The sequence below is a fragment of the Platalea leucorodia genome (genome assembly GCF_965183815.1).
Source record: "Platalea leucorodia genome assembly, chromosome: 2".
Lineage (NCBI taxonomy): Eukaryota > Metazoa > Chordata > Aves > Pelecaniformes > Threskiornithidae > Platalea > Platalea leucorodia.
This window is the reverse complement of record NC_138824.1, coordinates 9685331-9707298: the sequence shown is the minus strand read 5'-3', so window position 1 is coordinate 9707298 and position 21968 is coordinate 9685331. Positions and strand designations below refer to the sequence as shown.

Genomic DNA, 21968 nt, shown 5'->3' with positions numbered 1-21968 from the left:
ATCTTAGCTCTTCTCTTTGGGAAATGCCTCACGCACTTTGAACACTTGCTTTATTTACTTATTTGGACCAAGAACTAGCATTTGAATGAGGATCAGCAATATACTTTTGAAGTGAATCTCCCAATAGTCCTTCTGGTTCACGCTGTGACTCACATCACAGGGCAATATGTGACTTTGCAAGCTGAATTCCTTTTGGAGGAAATCTAAAATGTGCCAGCCAGCAGTGGGTGTTCTGTTCATGGGCCTGAACTAGAGCTGGTCTGAAAGAAAACCTTCCCTGTCAAAACCCTCACGTATAACATGGAAGTCAGGTCCTCAGTATCAACTGTTTTGCTCTTTGGATTTGCTCCTCTTTGAGTCACACAAAGTATTAATTGAGACGTGGCTAGAGATGCCTTATGAGTAGAGTCATACTCTGTGAACTTGGAAACCTGAGTTCTATACCCCATTGGGACTCTGATCTTCTGTGTGAAATGATTGCAGCTCTTTGTCTGAGAACCTCTTCAAGCAAGGGAAAAGCTTCCAGCATAAAAACATTGATAATTGTAATAAGGATCAAATCATAGCTGTAGCACCCTGGAACGAGTATACCACAATAATCATCCATCTTTCTGATTGTAATGGTATCACAAGGATTTTGAGAAACTCAAGGGAAGTCAGAGGACAAAACATAATCAGGACGGCTGGAGGATGCAGAGTTGGCTTATGATGAAAATTGTAAGACTTCAAAGTGGAATGAGTCTGGATTTAGGAGAGAAAAAGGAACACGTTGATGCCTATAGATAACTGCAGGTTTTAAGTACATCAGGTGTGGACTGGGATTATTGAAGACACTGCATGGTGACATAAACAGCAATGGGCAGAAGTTCTCGAAGGGAAAATCTTGCCCACAGAAATGTGCCTGATGGTGAATGCTATGTTACCTAGATTTCACTCAGGTGAAACAGCAGAATAAAATTTTACCAAATGTACTATGAAGAATGATGTACATTCACAGTCTGGCCAGAACTCACAGGAACCGATGGCAACAATTTTGGCTGCCTTTGCTGATGGCCACTGCAGGTGATCACTGGGATCAGTTGATGTAGCAATACTAGGAAATTTCTGTGACTATTAACTGGAAATTTTCTGTCTGTACATCATTCTGAAGCAACACTTCCACTTATATGCCGCTGCATTATAAATATGTTTAAGGAAAGATAGACTTCATGTAGAGTTTAGGCAGAAGGCTAGATATTCTATATCAGACTTGGGATACTTCTTAAAATTTCTTGATACATTGAAGACACTTGATCTAATCATTAATAAAAATATACAGAATAGTTATTTTGGCTCTGGACAACTTTTCATGGAACATCTGCAGACAAGCAATTTATCTTAATAATCAACATTTCTGTAACTGGGAGAGCTTTAGCAACTTCACCCCCCAGCTCCTAGTTAATTGGGGTACATTCTGTCAGTGTCAAAATTGACATCATGTTTAACCATACGCATGAGAAGTTCTAATATCTGATTTCTTGTTATGAAAACTCCATATAAATGTAAAGCTAGCAGGAATAAAACCACAATGTGGTGTCACTTTATTTTATTAGCCGGGGCCTTACTCTTTTCTCTCAGATTTTTTAAAAGAGTTCAGGGAGAATCAGTTATTCAGGATGATATACTATGAAATGGGGTAGAGTCAATTAAAAAGAATATGTGAAAACATGAGAATTTTTTCAGACTACAGGAAACTTCACTGCGATGTCTGCAGTAAAACCATGTCTACAGAAAATGTGAGGCTACAGATCTACGAGTGCAGTCAGCTGAAATAAGAGCTCCCTGCCTCTAGATAGGGGAACTCCACTTTCCCCACCTGCCTTGCTCTATGCTGTGCTCCATGTGTTAACTGCAGCTCTTGTCAGTCCTTCTGTGAACTGATTTATCTCACTAATCTGGCAGAAGACTACCCTGGAGTTTGGGATCTCAGTTTTTTCCCAGGCTACTGAGATACTGTATCTCATGTAGGGATATGATGAGAAACAGTGTTGGTACCAAAAAAGGAAGGAGAGCAACTGACTGGTAGATGGAGAAGATTGCATAGAGAAGCACGGTTGTCCCTGATGGCAGTGAGCTGTTAAATCATCTGGCCAGTATAGGAAGCTGTAGCATTCAGACATCCTTTTAAACCTTCATTTAGTTATAGTACATTAGAAATAGCCATTAAGGCATGCAACATGGAATGGAATTTTTACCAGTGATTTCAATGAGAGAAAAATCACATTTTTAAGAGAATATAAACCTGGTTCTGCTCCTTCTGATAGCACTGTAAATCAGCAACAGTGATTCAGTGGATTTGCAGTAGCTTCACTGGATCCAGGCCAAATTAAATCAGATGAGGATTTATCCTAAAGTTTATTATAGGAGGAGCTAAAGATGCCACTCAGAATTAAGGCTACTTGACAGTTTTTAGGAGTATATATAGGTGGTTCTCATTGAACATGCAGTTGGGTCAGGTGTATGTCTTTTAATAGAGTATTTAATTATATTAACTGTGGATTTTACAATCTAATAATGGAGACCACAGAAGTCCATATACAAAGTGCAAAGCTTTATGTATTGAAAGTGGGTAGTGTTTTCCTCAGTTGCTCATTTGCCACTGATTGAAGCACTGTAAGTACACTTAGCAGAGGGTATGCAGGGCTTGGAAAGCATTAGCAGGATTCAGTGATACAGGAATGGAGGAACCATTCCAACAATCCCATCTCCTCTGATTATCTTAGCGGACTGCTTAACATCTGTGGCATCCCTAACATCACTGAGCTGTTCATAACAGTTTTGCAGGTGTTTTTTCTATCTGCAAAGCTGTTTTTCTTACAAAATAAATTTTAGTTTTGTATGACTTTCTAGGCCAGTGGTTAGGACAGCAGGGACTTTAAAGGTCAAATTCTGCCTTGTATGTTGCATGTTGAGGGGATTGAGTGCACCTTCATTAAGTTTGCAGGCAACACCAAGTTGGGTGGAAGTGTCGATCTGCTGGAGGGTAGGAAGGCCCTACAGAGGGACCAGGACAGGCTGGATCGATGGGCTGAGGCCAACTGTATGAGATTCAACAAGGCTGAGTGCCGGGTCCTGCACTTGGGTCAAAACAACCCCATGCAATGCTACAGGCTTGGGGAAGAATGGCTGGAGAGCTGCCTGGTGGAAAAGGACCTGGGGGTGTTGGTTGACAGCCGGCTGAATATGAGGTGGCAGTGTGCTCAGGTGGCCAAGAAGGCCAAGAGCATCCTGGCTTGTATCAGGAATAGTGTGGCCAGCAGGAGTAGGGCAGTGATTGTCTCCTTGTACTCGGCACTGGTGAGGCCACACCTCGAGTACTGTGTCCAGTTTTGGGCCCCTCACTACAAGAAGGACATTGAGGTGCTGGAGCGTGTCCAGAGCAGGGCCACGAAGTTGGTGAAGGGTCTAGAGCACAAGTCTTATGAGGAGCGGCTGAGGGAGCTGGGGTTGTTTAGCCTGGAGAAGAGGAGGCTGAGGGGAGACCTTATTGCTCTCTACAGCTACCTGAAAGGAGGTTGTAGTGAGGTGCGGGTTGGTCTCTTCTCCCAGGTAACAAATGATAGGACAAGAGGAAATGGCCTCAAGTTGCATCAGGGGAGGTTTAGATTGGATATTAGAAAAAATTTCTTCACTGAAAGGGTTGTCAAGCATTGGAACAGGCTGCCCAAGGCAATGGTGGAGTCCCCATCCCTGGAGGTATTTAAAAGACATGTAGATGTGGTGCTTAGGGACATGGTTTAGTGGTGGACTTGGCAGTGTTAGGTTTGTGATTGGACTCAGTGATCTTAAGGGGGTTTTCCAACCTAAATGATTCTATGATTCTATCAGTCTATATCTGAGTCCAGCTGGCTGATATACTTAGTCTCACTCTCCCTGAGGATGGTTTTTTCTTTAATAAGGATTTCACATTTTAGAGTAGTACAAGTCAGATAGATGCATTTACTTTGTAATAGGAAGAAAGATATAGATATAAGAATTCTAAGGCCATACTCTTGCTGGTCTTTGAGGTTAGTGATGTTCTTCTGGCTTATGTTAATGGAATTTTTCTGCCATTGGGAATCTCACAGGAAATTTTCAGGGTTAATCTTATATATTTTCTCAAGCAATGTTATTGCTATAATCCCTCTAGAGTGAGGTAACTGCAAGATCTGCAGAATTTGGCCTATGGGGCTGTAGTAAATGAAAGTTTGTGATTATCTAATTTAGATCATGTCACCATCTAGTTTTTTTCTTAAAACAACTCTTGCAGAGCTTCACTGTGATCTGGGTTGAACAGTCTTTCTAGTTCTCTGGTAATGACCCTCTGCATCCTGACAGCACTCTCTCAATGTGCAGTATAAATTTACCCAGAAGTTGAGAGTTTGAGCTGGCTGTAGGCTAAAACTTTTTTAATTAGAAGGTTTCTGTCAGCAAACTTCATTTTGAGAAATCATTTTTCATTAGCTATATGGATTGCAGTGAAAATACTAAGAAAAGTTTTCCAGATGAAAATGTCTCAGAAAAAAAGGAAAATATCCTATTAAAATGAAATTACATTTTGAAGTGTTTGATGTTTTATTCCATTATTTCATGACAGAACAGCAGTAACAATACATAATTGTGACAGACACTGGAATGCTATGACATGGCTTGACTTGATACCATGTGTCATGAGTTAATTCATGAATAAGGAAAGTGATACAGAGTTTTAGAAATTTTTTTTAAATGTTCTTTTGTCACTTTCTGCAAAACTTAGAAGGCACTGATTTTCATTGGAAGTTGTCATGAATAAAAGTATTTCAAATGTGGAATTCGGTCATAAAGAAAAAGTAATTATGTTTTTCAGCCATCTCTTATTCTGAGGAGCTAGCATTCAAGGTGTCACACCAAAACTGAACTGCACAAAGAAGAAACCCAACTATTTCATTTGCAGTCAGCTAATCCATTTCTGATCTCACCTGCTGCTTATAAACTAGACTGATTTTCTGTTCTCTTCTTATGTCCATGAAGTGTCCAATGAAGTCAACAGTGTTCCCCAGTTAGGGCCATGATTCAAAAAATCCTATTTAAAATAATTGCTTCCACTTCAAGGGGCAACATACACACTGTTTTTAACATGTTTCTCAGTCAAAGCAGAAACTGGCCTGTCCCAGAGTGAGAGGGCAACCCCTGTGCTCGACCTCAGGGGGGTGGTGGTTTTATTGAATAATATTGACCATTGCTGTTTATGGCTGTTGTGGTTTCTCTTCCGTGACACATTTTCTGCTCTATAGCAGCAGTTTCTATCAGTCAAACACAGATTTGGCCAGCGTTGTTGTCATCTGCTCATAATGATGTTAATACCTACCCCTTCAAAGGGTAAAAAGGTGTTGTCTTTGTTCCAGTGAACTTAAGCACGGAAGAGCATAAAATTTTGCCCAGAAGTGGTTCTTCTATGTGATTGTTCTTCTAAGTCATCACAGGTGTTTTCCATTACAGAACTAAAACTGAGGAGTAAATCTCACATTGGTGTAAATCAGGAGCCACTCAATTGTGGTCACTGGCTTGGTTCTGGTCATCTTTTGTAAATCTAGGGTAACTCCAGTAAAGTCAATGCACTTACTTTGGATTTATTTTGGATCTAAAAGAGATTAGAATTTGACCTTAGGTGTATTGGCACAAACTTGTGTAAACAAGTAAAGAAGGATTGAAAAGCTTTTTGCTTAGAAAAAGAAGTAAATGTTAGGAACTATAAAGTGTTAGCAGGTTTGTAAGAATGCTGTCACACAGAAGTGGGCACTGGCACAATAAATGCAAGCTGGCAATTTAAGCTTGGCATCTGTACACAACAAAAAACTAAGCAGGCCATTTGTAAGAAAGAAGCTAACACAATATGGGTTTTTTTGGCAGTAAAGCTAGTTTAAAAACTTTCCACCGTCTTTTTCAACATTAGCCATGTATTCTTGGCTTCGCATTGCAGTTCACTATCTTGTTAGCTAAATAAGTTAGTTGACAGAAACATTTGTGGTCCTGTGGTGTAAAGTTGAGTATTGAAATAATTCAGGTTAAAAAATAAAATATCGTCAAAGAAAAAAAATGAAAAAAGCTGTCTCAGAATGACACTGTGTCTGACGGAATAAGCTCCATCTCTGTAGCAATATAGATAAATGCCTACTGAGCCACATCTGGCTCGCATTCAGACAGCCTCATCACCAAAAGACCCCCTTATCGTGGAACACTGTGGACACAGTTTCATTCCAGTGATCTCTGGCTCTAGTGAAATGTTCTTATGGAAAGAAAGGTAAAGTCACTTTGTTGACCTTTGCTCTCTTCCATACCAGCTCTTGGGCACTGTAGATCTCCTTTAGCTAGGCTATGAAAGTTAGACAACAATATAGGCTCTGGTAATTACGCTGGGAGTTGGACTATGAGCAAACACTTTCTTAACAGGCTTTCCCCTAGAATAGAGAGGATCTAATGTTAGATTGTTTTGATTTTTTGGTTTCATGTCTACAGAACTTCTAAGGAGGGGACATTCATTGTCTCAGTCTTACGCTACTGAGCTTTTCATCACTGTGCTACAGCTTCCCAGGCTCCCTCCACATAGATCTAGGATTTGCAAAGGTCCACGTTCACTATCAGGAGCAAAGGAGCTGCTCAATCTCTTTTATTCCCTTTTCAAATCACATGTGAGGGATCCTATGGATGCTCTAAAAGGGCTATGGTGCATGTCAGGGAGGGCACATCTGGGTGGACTGATAAAACAGGCATGCTCTGCCCCTGAGTTGAGGTAACTGGATGTATCCAGAAGCCATGCAGTACTATGACCAAGATAATATACGCTGCTTCTGTAGCTACCTAAACTGTATGGCTTCTGAATCATATCTGACTTGCACACATCCTCAAGAACATGTAGGTTTTTTTCCCCAGTCTATTGGAAGAACCATCTAAATCACATTAAATTCATTAGCGCCTATTGGTGGCAACAATGACGTGCCTCATGTGGCATTTGGAGGGCTCTAAATGCCCACAGTGGTGAGCTGGAACTTCATAACCTCAGTTAGGAAAAAGATGAACACTCTTCATCTTCTGAAGGGTTGTTATACAGAACAAAAGAACTCACTTGGAGGAAAATTTGATTCAGAAGAGCTCTTTTCAGATGCAATGACTTGCCATTATTCAGATTAAAGCATGACCCTCTTCAAGTGTGATTGGCAGATGACACTCTGATATTAACAAACACCAGCCATGACTGTGCTTGCTAGCCATGAAATTAATGTGACAAAGAGACAGCAGTAGAGAAAGGGTTTCATAGATTAATCAGACAAAACACTGATTCTGATTTTAGAGTTAAAATAACTTCTTCCTGGCTCTTTGGGAACTGTAGGTGCTTTCCCGAGCATTGTGCAATTCTGTTGAACATCTATGTCCTTGCTTTTTTTTCAAATAACTTATTTTCAATAGGAAAATGTATTCATTTGTATCAAAGGGCTATACTTGATCTATGATTCTGTTTAGCTGTCAGTTTAGACTTAGTGTTGACAAAAAGCAGGTTTTGCCCTTTTTCTGCAAGAACTCATGAATTATTGTTATTTAATGAGCAGTCGTGTACTGAAATTTACGGTTTGTAAGTGAGTGGTCCATTCTGACTCTGTCTTCTCAGTAAACCTGTATGTGGCTCTGCATAACTTCCATAGACTGTGCCTTTGCTTTTGTTTACAACACTAGCAGCATGAAAGTAGACCCTCATTATTTCATTACTTGTTTGCTTTAATGCCCTTTTCTCTACCTCTCCCATTCCACCCTTTGCATCTATTCACATACTTCATGGAGAAAAATATGAGCAAACCTCTACTCAATTACATCACCTTTTCTTTCCTAAAATTCACATGGTTGCCTTTTTCAAAGGTAGAAAGCACAGCTCTGTCCAGAGCTGGAGTTAATTAATGTCTGGATTCTCTGTTGGCTTCAGCAGGCAAATTCCACAGTTTTGATTTTTTTCAGAGCAGAAACTTGTTCACTTTTTTTTCCCAAGGAAGCTTTATGGCATTCCATGCAGCATTAAGAGTAATACTGAACATATTAAAAGCCTTGCTTTCTTATCCTCACACTAACTTCTATATTGTATTGTTTTGGCCCTTGCACAGTTCCTTGCAAGCAAAAATCTCTGGGACATCAAAAGCAGATCATATTTGATTCAGCTGACACATGATACTGTGGCAATATTTATTGATAAATATATAATGTGCTATCCTTGTTTATTAGCAATTTAGCAGTTTCAGAAGAGATTGGGTAAACAGATAATTAAGAATAACTATTCCTTTTAACAAAGAACCCTTGTTTACTAGCAAATTAGGAACATTCAAAACAGGTTGGATAGTTAGAAAATTAAGATAACTAAATTCTATTGGAAATGATACTAAGGATCATTTTTGAGGTATAACTTAATCCCTAATCCTTAGAGTTTGGGGAGAAGTCTGCTGTGGAGTTCACAGTGGCAGGATGCAGACATAACATGCTAACTGGCAGCATCCTCTTTCACCCTTGCTGTTCACCCCGGCCTCTGAAAGACAGTGGATTCCAGGACAAACCTGTAACCCACATGGACGTGGTTATGATCATGTGTACATAGATTATTAAAAGATCTCCTTTTATGCAGTGCTACCTTTCTTTTCTGTGCCTGGTGCTGACTATAGCAGGAGAAAATACCTCCTAACAGATGGGTTTAGGGTCTGATCTAGTCTATGATTTCTATTTTCTTATCAAATGCCTTTAACGTGCTTCTTTCTGTCTGTTGCTATTTCAGGAGAAAGTTTTCTTTCTTTTTTGAGTGGTGCTTCATGGAATCAGCTTAAACTGCCCAGAGTTTAAAGACTCCAACCCCAGAGAGAATCAATTTACAGATGTAAATGGCATAATAGAATAAAGCATGTTACCTTCCAAAGTGTTTCGGAAACTGTAATTGGCCATTTTATCCATGGATCCAGCTTCATACTGAGTCAGTGATAGGCAAAATTCAACTTCAGCTGAGGATGGGAGCCTTGGGGTTCTTGATTTATCGTGGTTCCCAGGATTTCGCAGTATAGGCCCCTCACTTGTGGCATTGCATAAAGCCTGTTGGCTGTTGTACTCTTCAGACCGAGTACAAATTACCTGTATAAAACACTTTCTATTAGCAGAGTTGCAATTGTAAAAAATAAAAGGAAACAAAAGACGTACTTCGATTAATTTTTTTTAAAGGACCAAAGAAAATGCACAATGTAATGTTTGTTACGAGAATATTTATTAATTTTTAAATTTTCTATGTATGATTTTAATATAAGCTGGCTTATTTCATAGAAGACACCCCTCTACTACAGTGCATGTTTTGAAATAATACACTAGCCTGTATCTGAAACTACCCATGTGGACTAAGGCATCAATTCTCATTTATGCCCTTCAACACTCACTGAGGCTAAATTCAGTGTTACCTACCAATGCAGCAGGACACAAATGGAGTTAAATCTGCTGCTGCAGTTGCTAAAAAGCAGTTGCTTTTTGACCTCAGCAGACTACTGAACAAAGCCATAACTGCAGATTTTTCTCCTCACACAGTAAGAGGGGGAATTGTTGACTTGGAATATGAAAAAAAATATCTTTTATTCTGAAAATATCTGTTTGAGCTTTGTCAGACTAAATGGACACTTAGTTTCACTATGTCTTGATGATCCTATATGTACAAAATGGAAGAAGATGCCGCTATACTTCAGAGGAATGTTGTGGGGATGAACATATATCACCAGCTGAGATACCATAGTGATAGGTATTGGGAAAGAGACCTTAAATAGAGATATGGATACAGATATTAAATACTGTCAGAATCCAGCATCATTTATATAAATGTTCTGGGTTCACAGGCAAAGTCCAGTTACCATGGCATAGCCAGTCATTGTTTGTCAGATGATCTGTGGAAGCTGCCCATCCAATTTGAGACTCCAGGAAAAGCAAAGTAGTTCAATGTAACTTCAAATGATAGTCAGCTGATTCTGTCTGAGTCAAACTCCTTCACATTTGCCATGGGTTAAAAGTGCCCACACAGACTGTCAGTGTCACTAAGGTGCTGCTCAGTATCTTTTTAAACCACAATAACTTATTTGTTACCTAAGGACATGGGTCCTCTGATGACCGTGACCTTTTATAGTAGCCCTCACTGCATCCCCTGCTTGGCCAGTGATCAGAATGAGAGGGAGGATTTTTTTCATGTTCTGGTACAATAAACCTACAGGGAGTCAGTACAAGTACTAACTCATATTTCCACTTTATATTCAGAAACTTGCCTGACATGGAGTCAGGATGGAGGATGGAGAAAAATATAATGACACAATGACAAGCAGAAGATCAGACTAGAGGGTTTGGTGAGTGTGTATGGTGGTACAGCTGATGGGTCTATGAAAATGAAACAGAACAACAGTGGCTCAAAAATCTCAGAAGTTGTTCTGTATCCCTTTCAGGTGAGGCTGAAGCTCTAAGCCAAAACTGCTGTCTATTGTTTTGGTTTTTTTTCTGAAAACCCCACCAAAACAAATAAAACTCCAAACTACCAGAGATCCCTTCAAAATATAGGACTCTGTGGTTAGTAGATAATCAATATGGTTAATGAGAACTTTGTGTGGAGAAAGAACAGGTCTCATTACTGAGTAGAGACATCATAGGGAAGAAAACACGTAACACTCAAACCTCCAGGCTTCTTTCATCCTGGACCTGTACTTCTATTTCATGGACCGAAACAAAGAATGAGAAGGTGAGTGAAAGGAATCATATCTGCTGTGAATGGGATGGAAGAACATGAGATTCTCTGTTAGTGAACGAATTGAGTGGGAGATTGATTTCACCAGCACTAGCTGTGTACAAATTGCCTGAAGACTGAAGCAACACTTTAGGACAACCTCTGCAGTCAATAGAGAGAGGCATCTCCAGAGTGTGATTTAGCCCTCCTAAGCCAGATGTCTGGTAGGTGAGATGTACTTTCCTCTAGGGGTGCCTAACTCTCTCTATTGACTAAGTCAATGAAATAAAGTGTGTAAAAAAATCAATGCAGAAACTGTCTCTGGACTGCAATTAGCAAGGGAAGCAAAATTAAGAATGTTCAACTTAATGCTCTGCTTCTACATTAGGATGGGATGAATCACACCCTGGAGGCATGGATGTGCCTCTGCAGTGACTATAGACAGAGCCAAAGGCAAGTTGCTTTGCTGCCTAACTAACTTTTGAAAGAGTGGAAGATGAGATGAATTCTTTTCTAAGTGATTTGACCACAAATTCACAGATAATGTATGCTGGAGCTGGTGATATAACCTAGATTTCTTAAGAATCTGAAGTTCTTAAATGATAAGTTTCTTATGAATATGAATCTCATGAATAAATTATTCTCATCTTTTTTTTTGAGGAGATAAGAAAGCTTATCAGAGAAATTTATCCTTAGAGACTGCTCTATTAGCTGAAATCTGCCCTAGTCTGTTAAAACTATTAAGGTGCCCTTGGAGGCTGTAGGTAGTTGTCCAGCAGAGTTTCATGTGCACGTTCCCCCCAGAAGCTCACCGAGTGGGTCAGGATTGTACCTCTAAGAGGGACTGAGGTCAGGACTGTGCCTCTAAGAAGTCTCTTTTAAGAATCCCCACCAAGAAAGGAGAGGTAGAGACAGGGAGAGACAGTTATAAACACAAAGTGTAGCTACAGTGCTGGTTTTGTGACTGTTTTGTGTTACTGAGAGAGTTTATTACCATTAGAAGGAAAATAAGGGGATGATTCAGGCTGAGGGAGATGCTCTAGTAATTTCTTTGTTTATAAAAATGCACAGTCCTATATCCCTAGAAGTGCATTAGTGAAGAAGGCAAGTGTGCCTCGGCTGGTAGATCTCAACCCATTTCCCAGTTGGCACTTGGCTCAGAAACTACATACACGTGGATTTTCTGTTTAGCTCTGTTTCCTATGGACCTTATCAAGGTCCATATCTTCTTCTGGCTACTCTGCCCCGCCATCTCCTATCTTTTCATCCTCTTCCCACTGCCCTGGGCATATATCCCCATTGGGTCCTAAAGAGGAATCGCACGCTGCTTTCAAGACCAGCTTTTCAGATATTCAGACAGAGAATCTTCAAGCATGAGCTCAAATATATCTAAACAAAGGAACATTTCCCTTCATTCTGTTTATCCATTTCAGTGGGATTTAATACAACTGTTAATGTTATGAGGCTTATAAATGGTTAGCATGCTAATTTTTTTTTTTTTTTTTCATTTATGCCTCAGTGTAGCCCTCATTAACTGTCTGACTAACCTAACATCCTAAACAGAAGCCAGATGCTATAAGGCATCTGGTAACTCATGGTCAACAAATGCCCACATAAGGGGCAGGAATGACCTGTTATCTGTGACCATGTGCTATTTGTTCTGAACTAAAAATTAAAGTCTGGCCATAAAATTTGCCAGGATGCTTTTCCAGAAAGGTGTAACTCAGGTAATATAAGTTATGGGTCTATCCTGAAACTATAATTTGCTGTTTTATCAACCATGTGATGTGTAAGTGGTAACAGAACACAGGTCAGTTAAATGGTTCTTTCTGGATGTAATTTGAGTAAAGCATACACAAAATGGGTCACATCATTGCCTTCTCTTCATTCAGCAGGAGGACTTTCCACTAGAAACATGCTGTTTTAACACATGATCTTTTGTTCCCTTTCAGAACAGTTCTGAGCAAATTTCTGAGTTCACCCTGGGCAAAGCTTCGTATTCAAACTGCACCCCATGCCTGCTCTCCTGCATGCGTAAATTCACCAGCTCCTGTGAAATTGTTAGGAAGATACTCCGAGGAAAAGCTTATGTAAGTAGTTACCAGAGCAAATACCAGTAGATGGCAGTCCAGAATACACAGCATCGCTCCTGGGCCTTGTAGCACCCAGCAAAAAAATCCCTCCGTGCACCGCAGTTGAGATCTTTAGCGCAGCTCTCTGTATCATTTCTTAGAAAACAGACTGTAAATGTATGGAAGCGTTGCTGCTGCCTCGCACCTTTTCACAAATAGGAAATCCTTTTGTCTTTTAGTTTGCAACTGCTTGCACAGACTAGCCCTTGTGCCTAAATAAAGTGAATTATATTACAGGAGTCTTCAGCAATGATCAGTCCTTTGTCTGCTCTTTTTAAATTCAAAGCTTTGGGGGTTTTAGTGACAAATTCTTTTTGGTTGCTTTGGACTTATTAGATCTGCACTCACAGGGACGTGCAATGCAAGTGATATATACCTGAACACTTGGAAAAACGTAATTTTCTACAGTATTGAAATAGCTGCACACTTACAAAGTGATCTGAATTCCTTAGTTTTCTGGGCAAGTATGGCCACTCAAAGGGTTAATCTGCATCTCTGCTTCCTTTAGAGCTGGTCCCTTGCTCTGCTTCTCTTCTGAGCCCACCGAACAGGAGTCTACCCCCGTCCAGAAACTATATCAGCATGTTTTCATAGTGTTATGCTCCAGGTTAATATAGCCTAAAAGAACCACTTCACACTACAGCCAGAGCAACCGCATGACTTGCTTATCTGCGGTGCCCATCCCAGCTCTCCCAAGGGTGTGCGTGATGTGGGCACTTCCTGGCCCTCCTTGACACATCCCCCTGTCTCCGTCTGTCCTACATGAAGTCTACACTCCTGAACTGGAGCCTTGGGTCCCACTATGCGGCCAAAAGAGATTTTGCACTGATCCTTTGCCTTTCTCTGTCTTTCTGCACTTATTCTCACATCCTTGCTTGGGAACAGGATTAAAATGCAGCCCTCACACTGGATTTAAAACATTTGGCAATTGTAAAGAGGTTTAATTTTTACTTTTCTGGCTACATTGGGGCCTGGCATAATCTAATCCTAATTAAGTGGCATCCAGAAGCCATTTACTCACCAAACTGGGAAAATGCAAGGAAATCCCCAAATAATCTGCAACAGAACAAACTGTACTTTGGGAGCTTGCTTTTATAGGCAGAATTTTAAAGGGTAATGTATCTATAGCATATCAAAAAGTTTTTAAGAGACCGTATTTATATCTAGTTCCTCATGTACTCCTGAATATTAGCAGGAATTGAAAGGTAAAAGTCCTCAGGCAGAGGACTGAATGAAAAGAAAAAAATTTGGAAAGCAAAGCTTTAAAGAAATTCTAAGAAACATCTTTGTGCAAGGATAAGGTCATTAATTATCTTTCTGACACTTATGGTGTATGCATTAACTGGAGGAGCTGTGAACCTCAAGGTAAAAAGAGATGAGACAAATGTGAAGTGACAGCACTGAAACAAACCCAGGGCCTTCGAGGTATTTTCTCAGCCTTCAGTAAAAGCTGGCTGAGTTTCATCTCTTTGCTCAGAGGCAGCCCAGAATTGGGGGGTAACTTACACCCCATTCAGCACCTCAAAATGGTGCTGGGATGGAGTAGGAAACTCTGTTATCAATTACGGATGAAATATTCATTGACACTTTCTGGTTTGGCAGACTGTGATTGCCTGCTTTCTGGCTGTCTCCAAGCTATGCTGTTAGTGTTGCTGTCTCCATGTCTCCTGCAAATTCACAAAGACACATCTTTCTACAGGTAGGTTTCTTTTTCTGGTGAATTATTAACAAAACCCAAGTTTTATGAAATTCCTTAGCTATTAATTTATACAGCTCTGAAGATCTTTCACACTACACGACTCCTGAGCAAGCATGGCTATATACTAGAGAACAGCCAAGCAACCACAGGCCAAACTCTGCTGTCACCCACTCGTGATCCTGTGGAAGAAGGAGCATTACTTTGAGGTTACAGTGACATAAAGAAGCTGAGGATACCCGAGTGGCTGCTCCTGCTGTGCCCAGATCCTGATTCCTTCAGGCTGTGGTACTGAGATTTGGCATGTGGAGACTTATCTCTTTGTAACAGGAAATGTTTCAAATTTATAATCCGTGTAAGCATATCATTAGGAGACCGATCTTGATAAACTTTTATTTTACAGTTACTTACTCCATTTGGGCTGTTGTTTTTTACTTTACCAGCCTGTAGCTGGCACCAAAACCTATTAAGTTGCAATAAAAAATAAAGTAATTGAGTTCATGAGATACTCAGGCGTCCACAAGCAGATGGATGTGAGACCTTGGCTGATTTAAGAATCAAGAAGTGTTGGCTTCTGCTGTTTGTATTTTTGAAAATTTCTTGCAGTTTTTAAAGGTGGACATAAAATAGTGCTTCAAATGATCCTCTTAGACTATTTAGCTAGCAATACAGCTCCCTGACAAACTGTGCTTAGAATTAAATAACTGTCTGAATAGCTAAATTCTGTATTTCTTATGAAGTCATATTTTCAGGTAATGGATCTAAAGTACTATCATTATTAGTTCAGGAGCATTATATCCATTTTCTATTTGTGTAACTTGTTTCCCTGTTGTAGTAGCTTTGCATTTGTGTAAGCGGTTCTGCAGGGTGATACAGAATGAAGCGCTGAGGGAAATTCTCGGTGCTTGCAACAAAGAATTGGCTGCAGGCTTACACCAGCACATCTGAGAGCAGAGAGCTCTCTGCGTTATGCAATTACTTCTCTCAAGTCACTCTTTTTTACGAGAGACAAAATACAGGGGGCTAAAGTTGGTGGTGTAGCCTGCTTGCCACAATAGCAAACCTAAAACAGCACTTACATTCTCCTGCTTTATTTTCTTTGGCACACTGCGGGGATCCCCAAACTCTAATGGTCGCTACCAGCAGAAAGATTCTGCTTTTATTTGCAGAAGGCGTTTTATGCATTTGTAGCTCCACTAACTTTAGTTAGTTCTCCAAATCAGTTCTGGTGCAGAGGAGAGCAGAATTTCACCTACTACTGTTTAAGTGAGGCATAATAATTATTTCTTTAGCAAATCCGTTATCTTGAATAATTACAGAAATGGGCACTAAACCAAAAAACTCTTAAAATGTCATGGAAGATCTCCATTTTGCACATAGCTTTCCATTAAGTCAGCATGGAATTGCAAAATTTGGTAAAGCATTAGTAGGTGTCTTGCAGTCCTAATTCTGAATGCAACACTTGAATCATCACAAACAAGTAACTGAAAACATGAGAAAATCCTTCCCACCTACCCTAAAACATGAGCCAAGCAAACAAATAAAACAACTAAAGATTCCTGATAGTCTTGCTGGTAAAAACAGAGCCAGGAATCAGAAGTTTCACTTAGATGATAAACATGAGAAAAATGTGGACAGATAATTCGCTCAGTTAAGTGGTAACAGCAGCATGTGAGAAGAAAAAGTAAGGCAAAAGCAAGAATTTCAGCATGTATTCATGGGTATCCATGTTGCCATGGCAACTTCTCAATGGAATAAAGTATTTTCTCCTTTCTTTAAGGATTAAAAAAAAAAAAGAGAGATGCTGTTCTGCAAATAGGCACTTTACCTTTTTCTTCAATAAATCTATATCTATTTCCTAACATTGCAGGCATTGTTTTGTTATGCTTTGGAAAGAGACTTAAAATTCTAAAAAGGACACCATATTATAAATATGTTATTCAAAAGATTTCTCTCGCCCTCTTTTTATTTTGAATGCTTATTAAAAGCCTAAATTCCTTCACATTTCTGGATCCTCCTCCTTTTTTTTTTTTTTTTTCTCTTGCTGTTTAGCTACAGATCTTGGATAATCAGCGTATTCTGCAGCAGATCTATGGCTGTTTTCCGGTTCAAGCTAAGGCTATTTTTGTTCCCTTTTGATATTCTGGAGTGAGATTCTGATCTCTTACTTTGTGCTACTTGAAGAAACTGCATTGACTAAGTTATTCCATCACAAGCAATTGTTTAAATTTGGATTCAAAGCTAATAAGGAAATATCAGTTTGTGTTGTATCTTCACCCCAAACTCACTGACTGAAAATACAGATCTGTTCAGTCTTTCACTCCTCTAGATAAGGCAGCAGAGATATATGTAGATAGAAGATGTTAAAGGGGAATAATACCCTTTGAAGGCAAAGTTATTGTAGCCCTGTTTTGGAAATTTCGATAAAAGTGCAGCATTTCCAGAAGTGGCTGAAAAATATGAGTGATAAGAACCCATTTTCACAAATTACTTGGAAAACTTCAGCAAAGGACTTAGGTGCTACTATGTATATACGCTGGCACTGAATATGTTAAACATAGCACAATTTTTACTGTTGCACCTCTTAAAGTTATACAAAAATATCTGTTAAAGCAACTTGTTTCATAAAAAAAAAAGTCTTTATTTGCAGAATATATCTGTGGGAACTGACCTTAAATTAGAAGTTATAAACCTGACTGTTTCTTAAATATCTTTGTTACTACTCATAAATTTTCTGGGTACTTATTACCAGGATGGAAAAATTCTAAGAATCTGGATAAGATTAATAGTATCTTTGAAAAAATGAGCTAAACATAACTATCTGACCCCTCCAGGTCTTTTAGAAAATTCTGCTAGCAACTTGCTGATTCCTTTATACAACCTGCCTCCTACTACCTTGGTTATCTCATCCAATATACTGTATTGATAGCTTTGCTTGACACATGTAACCAGTGCAATTCTAATTTCATTTAATCCACTTTAACACTTGTACCATTTTCATATAAATCTTTATTCCACTCAGTGCAGAACAGCATCAGATCCACTTCATTCTGGTAATGAAATCAAATTAAATTAGGAGAGTTCATCCAGATTCATACTGCTAGAAATGAGCAGAATCTTGGAAAATGGGATGAAAATACATGCTTGTAGCTCTATCTGTTTATGGCTATGCCTACACTGCTAAATTAAATGTGGCCAGGAACTTTCCTGGGCATTGAGGCCAAATGGTTTGAAAAAATCCATGCCTATGCCAGTAAAACCATCTTAGCCTCCCAAACAGGGTGGCTGTATGCAAACATTCTCCTGGAAATGGTCCCAGAAAAGTACCTGTTTGGGGGAGAACTAGTCAATACATACAAAACAAATGCCAGCAAATGTCCTAAAATAGGTCTGTTACAGTATATGGGAATGTTTGAATTTACAGGTATATACACAGCCTATATTGTTCAGAGGACACAAATCGTGACTAAATTCAGTATAACCAGCCCAGTTAGTTGCTGTTTTGTAATGCCAGAATATCAGAGAGCTGCTGGAGCTTGTATCTCTTTCACTTTCCATTAAATCACTAAAACTGCCCAACCTCCATTTGGGCTGTTGCTGCAGAAATAAATAGAACAAAGATAGATTTACACCAACATAATCATAGACTTCAGCGCCAGAAGGGACTGTTGCTATTGTCATGATGGAGTGTGTCTACCGAAGCCAATAGACCTTTGTACTGTGTTTTAGGCAATGTGGCAGTAATAAGCAAAAAAAAAAAAAAAAGTCTAGAAGCTCTCAGTGTTAGGACAGCACAGTATAGTTCAGCTATATGAGAACCTATCACCTCTGTAAATATGTAAATTTACCTCATTTAATTTGCAGTGCTCTTAAGTGGCAGGAATAGCTAGTGAGTTTACTTCTTAGTTCCTTTGAGCAACAGATACTACTTCTTATATATCTTTTGAACTACTGATGTGAATTACACAGCTGGTCCTTCTGCATGCTAAAGATTTCTTTTGTTTGTTTGTTTTTTAATTTGAAAGCAGACAAGCTTAATTAGACAATTTTTAACTCTTGGATGGAAGAAGGCACCGGGAGAGGGGTAGAGCCTCTGAAAACTCTTTGCTTCTATTTCCATCATTCAGTCACCAAATGTCTTGCAATGGTCGTGTGCTACCAATTTGTGTACATAAATCTTGCTTTTTCTCATGTGACTGCTTCAGCAGACCCAAGCCTGTTTAGCCTGCTAAAGGCAATGTCTTGATACAAAGGCATAACTTTCCTCCTTCCACCTTAACTTTAGGTTCTTAGTTAAGCAGCCTAAATCCTACAGTCAGAGAGAGAAGAGACAAAGAGACAAATGAACAGCTTTAAATGAAGATTAAGTCCACATAAAATCTGATTTGCTCTTTGGTAGTGCTTACTTTCTCTCCAGGAACATCTAAGAGAATGCAGCATGGCTAAGCTCCCAGCTTGTGCACCTCACTTAAGTGCCTAGAGTCAGGTAGGATAATTCTGGCACAATCAGCCTTTTCCTTCCCCTTCCCCTTAGCCTGTCCTTACCTGCCACGAGGAGAAAAATGATGCTGGGCTGAGTAAATTAGGGTTGGTGGGATGTCTGCCACCCATGTATTCGTCAGTACAGACCACACAGTCCTCTGCATCTCGCCAGTCCCAGTAAGGGATGGTGAAGTTCTCATCACCTGTTATCTTCTGGATCTCACGTTCCCACACCAGTAGAAAGACCCGATGCCAAGGCAGAAAACCAGGGGCTTCATGGGCAAAATCAATGTCACGCCACACATTGGACCCACCTAAGAGTGTGTCTCGAGAAGCATAATAATGCATCCACACAAAGAGATCATACACATTGATGTTTCTGAACATGGGGTTGGAGCCATTGTTCATCTGAGAATACGTGCCAGTAGCAATAACATAGTCCTGGCTAGGGGTGTTCTTTGCCAAGTTAAGGTAGGCAAGAAACTTGTCCTTCTCACTGTTGGTGATCTGGAAGATGTTTCTTCTTGTTCTCACTTGCCTTTCAGTGCAGTTGAGTCCTGAGAAACCAAACTTGCACTCCCCACAGTTGAATCCCATGAAGTTGCCTTCACATATACATGTCCGGTTGTAAAATACAGAGGGCCAGTCCTCTCTGTCGTCCACTCCTGAGAAAGGGAACTGTGGTCCCAGCGGAGCCTGAGAGAGAAGGATGTTCTGGCAGGACCCTCTGCTGGAAAGCTCCCCACAAGGGGACCCATCTCCATCCCAGGGGGGACAGCACTCCTTCCTCAACAAGCTCTGCATGTTTGCACAGGCTCTGGGGAACTGCCCGGTGGATGGCTGAAGGATGACTAGCAGAAAACCCATGGCAAACAGCGACATCCTCACAGAACAGCAGGAGAGCATCAACGTTACACTTCAGTGCACGGAGTGCTCTCTCTGACCCCTCTGAAGTCCTGGGTGTGAAAGAAATTCCTCCCCTGTACCAGGAATGCTTCACTGCTGACTTCTGCTACAGTGCACCCTCCAATGGCCTTCCCCATTCCTACCCTGGATGCATTTACACACAAAATACACTTCAGGGTTAATCTGATTATCACATGTTCTGGGTGAAAGCCAAGTGATTTTTTTCCCCACGGGTTTCAAAATACAGGCATTTATTATAAACTTTCATCTTCTGCCTAGCACATGATTGCTTTCCTCTGGCAATTGGAGAGGAAGTAAAATGAAAATTTGGACACAGAAACAATTGTCAGCTCTTCAAATTCCTTGTTTGATTGTAAATGGTTGTTTAAAAAAAGACCCAGAACAATCTGATCAGTTAAATAAGCACAGCGAACCTAAAAATGAGATAAACAATTTGGGGGTAAGCTATCTATTTTTTTCTGAGGATGCAAACATAAAATGTGGTCAGATTAAGTTTGAACATAGGGCAGAACCAGAATAAATGGTTTGGCTTGTCATTTTTATATTTCAGTGTAAGCTGCCTTTCCCAGGCCAGCATGCAACAAAGTAACTTCACAAAGGAAGCGACAAACTTTTCAGAAAAAAACAATTTTTTGTTTGCCTAGAATCCATAGCACTTTGACAGTTAATGACACACTGAAATCTGCACCCAAAACATCTCCACAGTTTTGTGGGGAATACAGGCAATCTGCCAATAGATTTGCAGAAAGCACTTTAAGCAGTTGTCTCCAGACCTGGAAAACAAATCTTGACTCCTGTTTTTCTCCCATCAGGCAGTTTGCAAACACCATATTTATGTTCTTTACTCAACATATTACTGGGTAGCCTCCAGACCACCCACCTCTTTCTTATACATTAGCCTGATCAGAGCTAACAGAGCTGTATGGGTGGCATTAGAAGTTATACGTTCTTTGAAGTTGCTCCTTGAAGCAAAGGGACAGCTGTTGTTTTATTGCTGGGTAAATTGCACACGAATTATCCACAGTTCTCTTCAGCTACCACTGTTATTAGTAAGAGTGTTTTTTTTTACTAAAAACATCGTGAACTATTTCCTTATGCTTAGGGAGAATCCCAGCAGGGCAGGAACAACATATAGGCGAATGAAGTTAGAACTTTGCTGGGAAACGATGCCTTTTGCTGGGATCAGCAGGTCATCACATGACTGTGCTGAGGAGCACGAGATACTTTAATACTGTTGGCTTCTACGCCTCAGGTATTCCAGGAGATTATCCCCAAGTCTCGCTGCCAGGGAGCCTGTGATGGGGGAGCTTGGAGCAAGAAGGGCAAAGGAAAAGGAGTTGTTTTTTGAAAAAATATTTCTAACCACAGACTGGTGTTTACTAGTGTTTGACTGATTCCCCTGGTTTCCATGCTAGGCTTGTAAAACAGATTCCATCACAGAAATGTTACTTGTTGATTTATTTTATTTTCTCTGTGCCTGGCTGTTTGGGAAACCTTTGCAATTTATTTTGTGTACTGTTCCTCCTGTGGAGGCTAGTGCAAAACTACTATATGTGAAACGAGACTTGTCTCTGAGGATAACAATATATATATTTTAATTTTCACACAAAAACTGCGGGGACTGGGAAAGTCTTGAGGCAGATCCTCAGAGTGAACCAGAAAAGCCCTCACATATATATTTAGGCAGACAGTCATACACAGAAATACATTTAATATCCTATTTTTATATTCAAATGAGATTTTATGTTCAATGTTAAAAAATAAGAATCCCAGCCTTGACAGTTGTCATATGACAAATTTCTGAAGCAGCTGGTTAACAGAGGAATCCCCTGTGTAACTGTATGAATGAGAAACTCTGAATGAGGTATGCAACTGAGGAGCAGCATATGCCCTTCTTGACCTACTATTGAGCAGAATCCTGCTTTGAATAACTGTCAGTGATTCAGATCGCAGTTGAGAAATCAAACTT

General features: G+C 39.9%; 1 protein-coding gene across 1 annotated transcript in view; it reads right to left on the bottom strand.

Moving 5' to 3' along the window:
• TYR (tyrosinase) overlaps positions 1-19954 on the bottom strand; it is a gene marked incomplete at both ends in the record, with an annotated part of 49139 nt that extends 29185 nt beyond the window's left edge. The window contains 2 exons of the mRNA XM_082304936.1: positions 8934-9150; positions 19136-19954. Coding sequence (XP_082161062.1) covers positions 8934-9150; positions 19136-19954 — 1036 coding nt within the window. The remainder of the gene's footprint in view (positions 1-8933; positions 9151-19135) is intronic.
• Positions 19955-21968: the final 2014 nt, after the last annotated feature.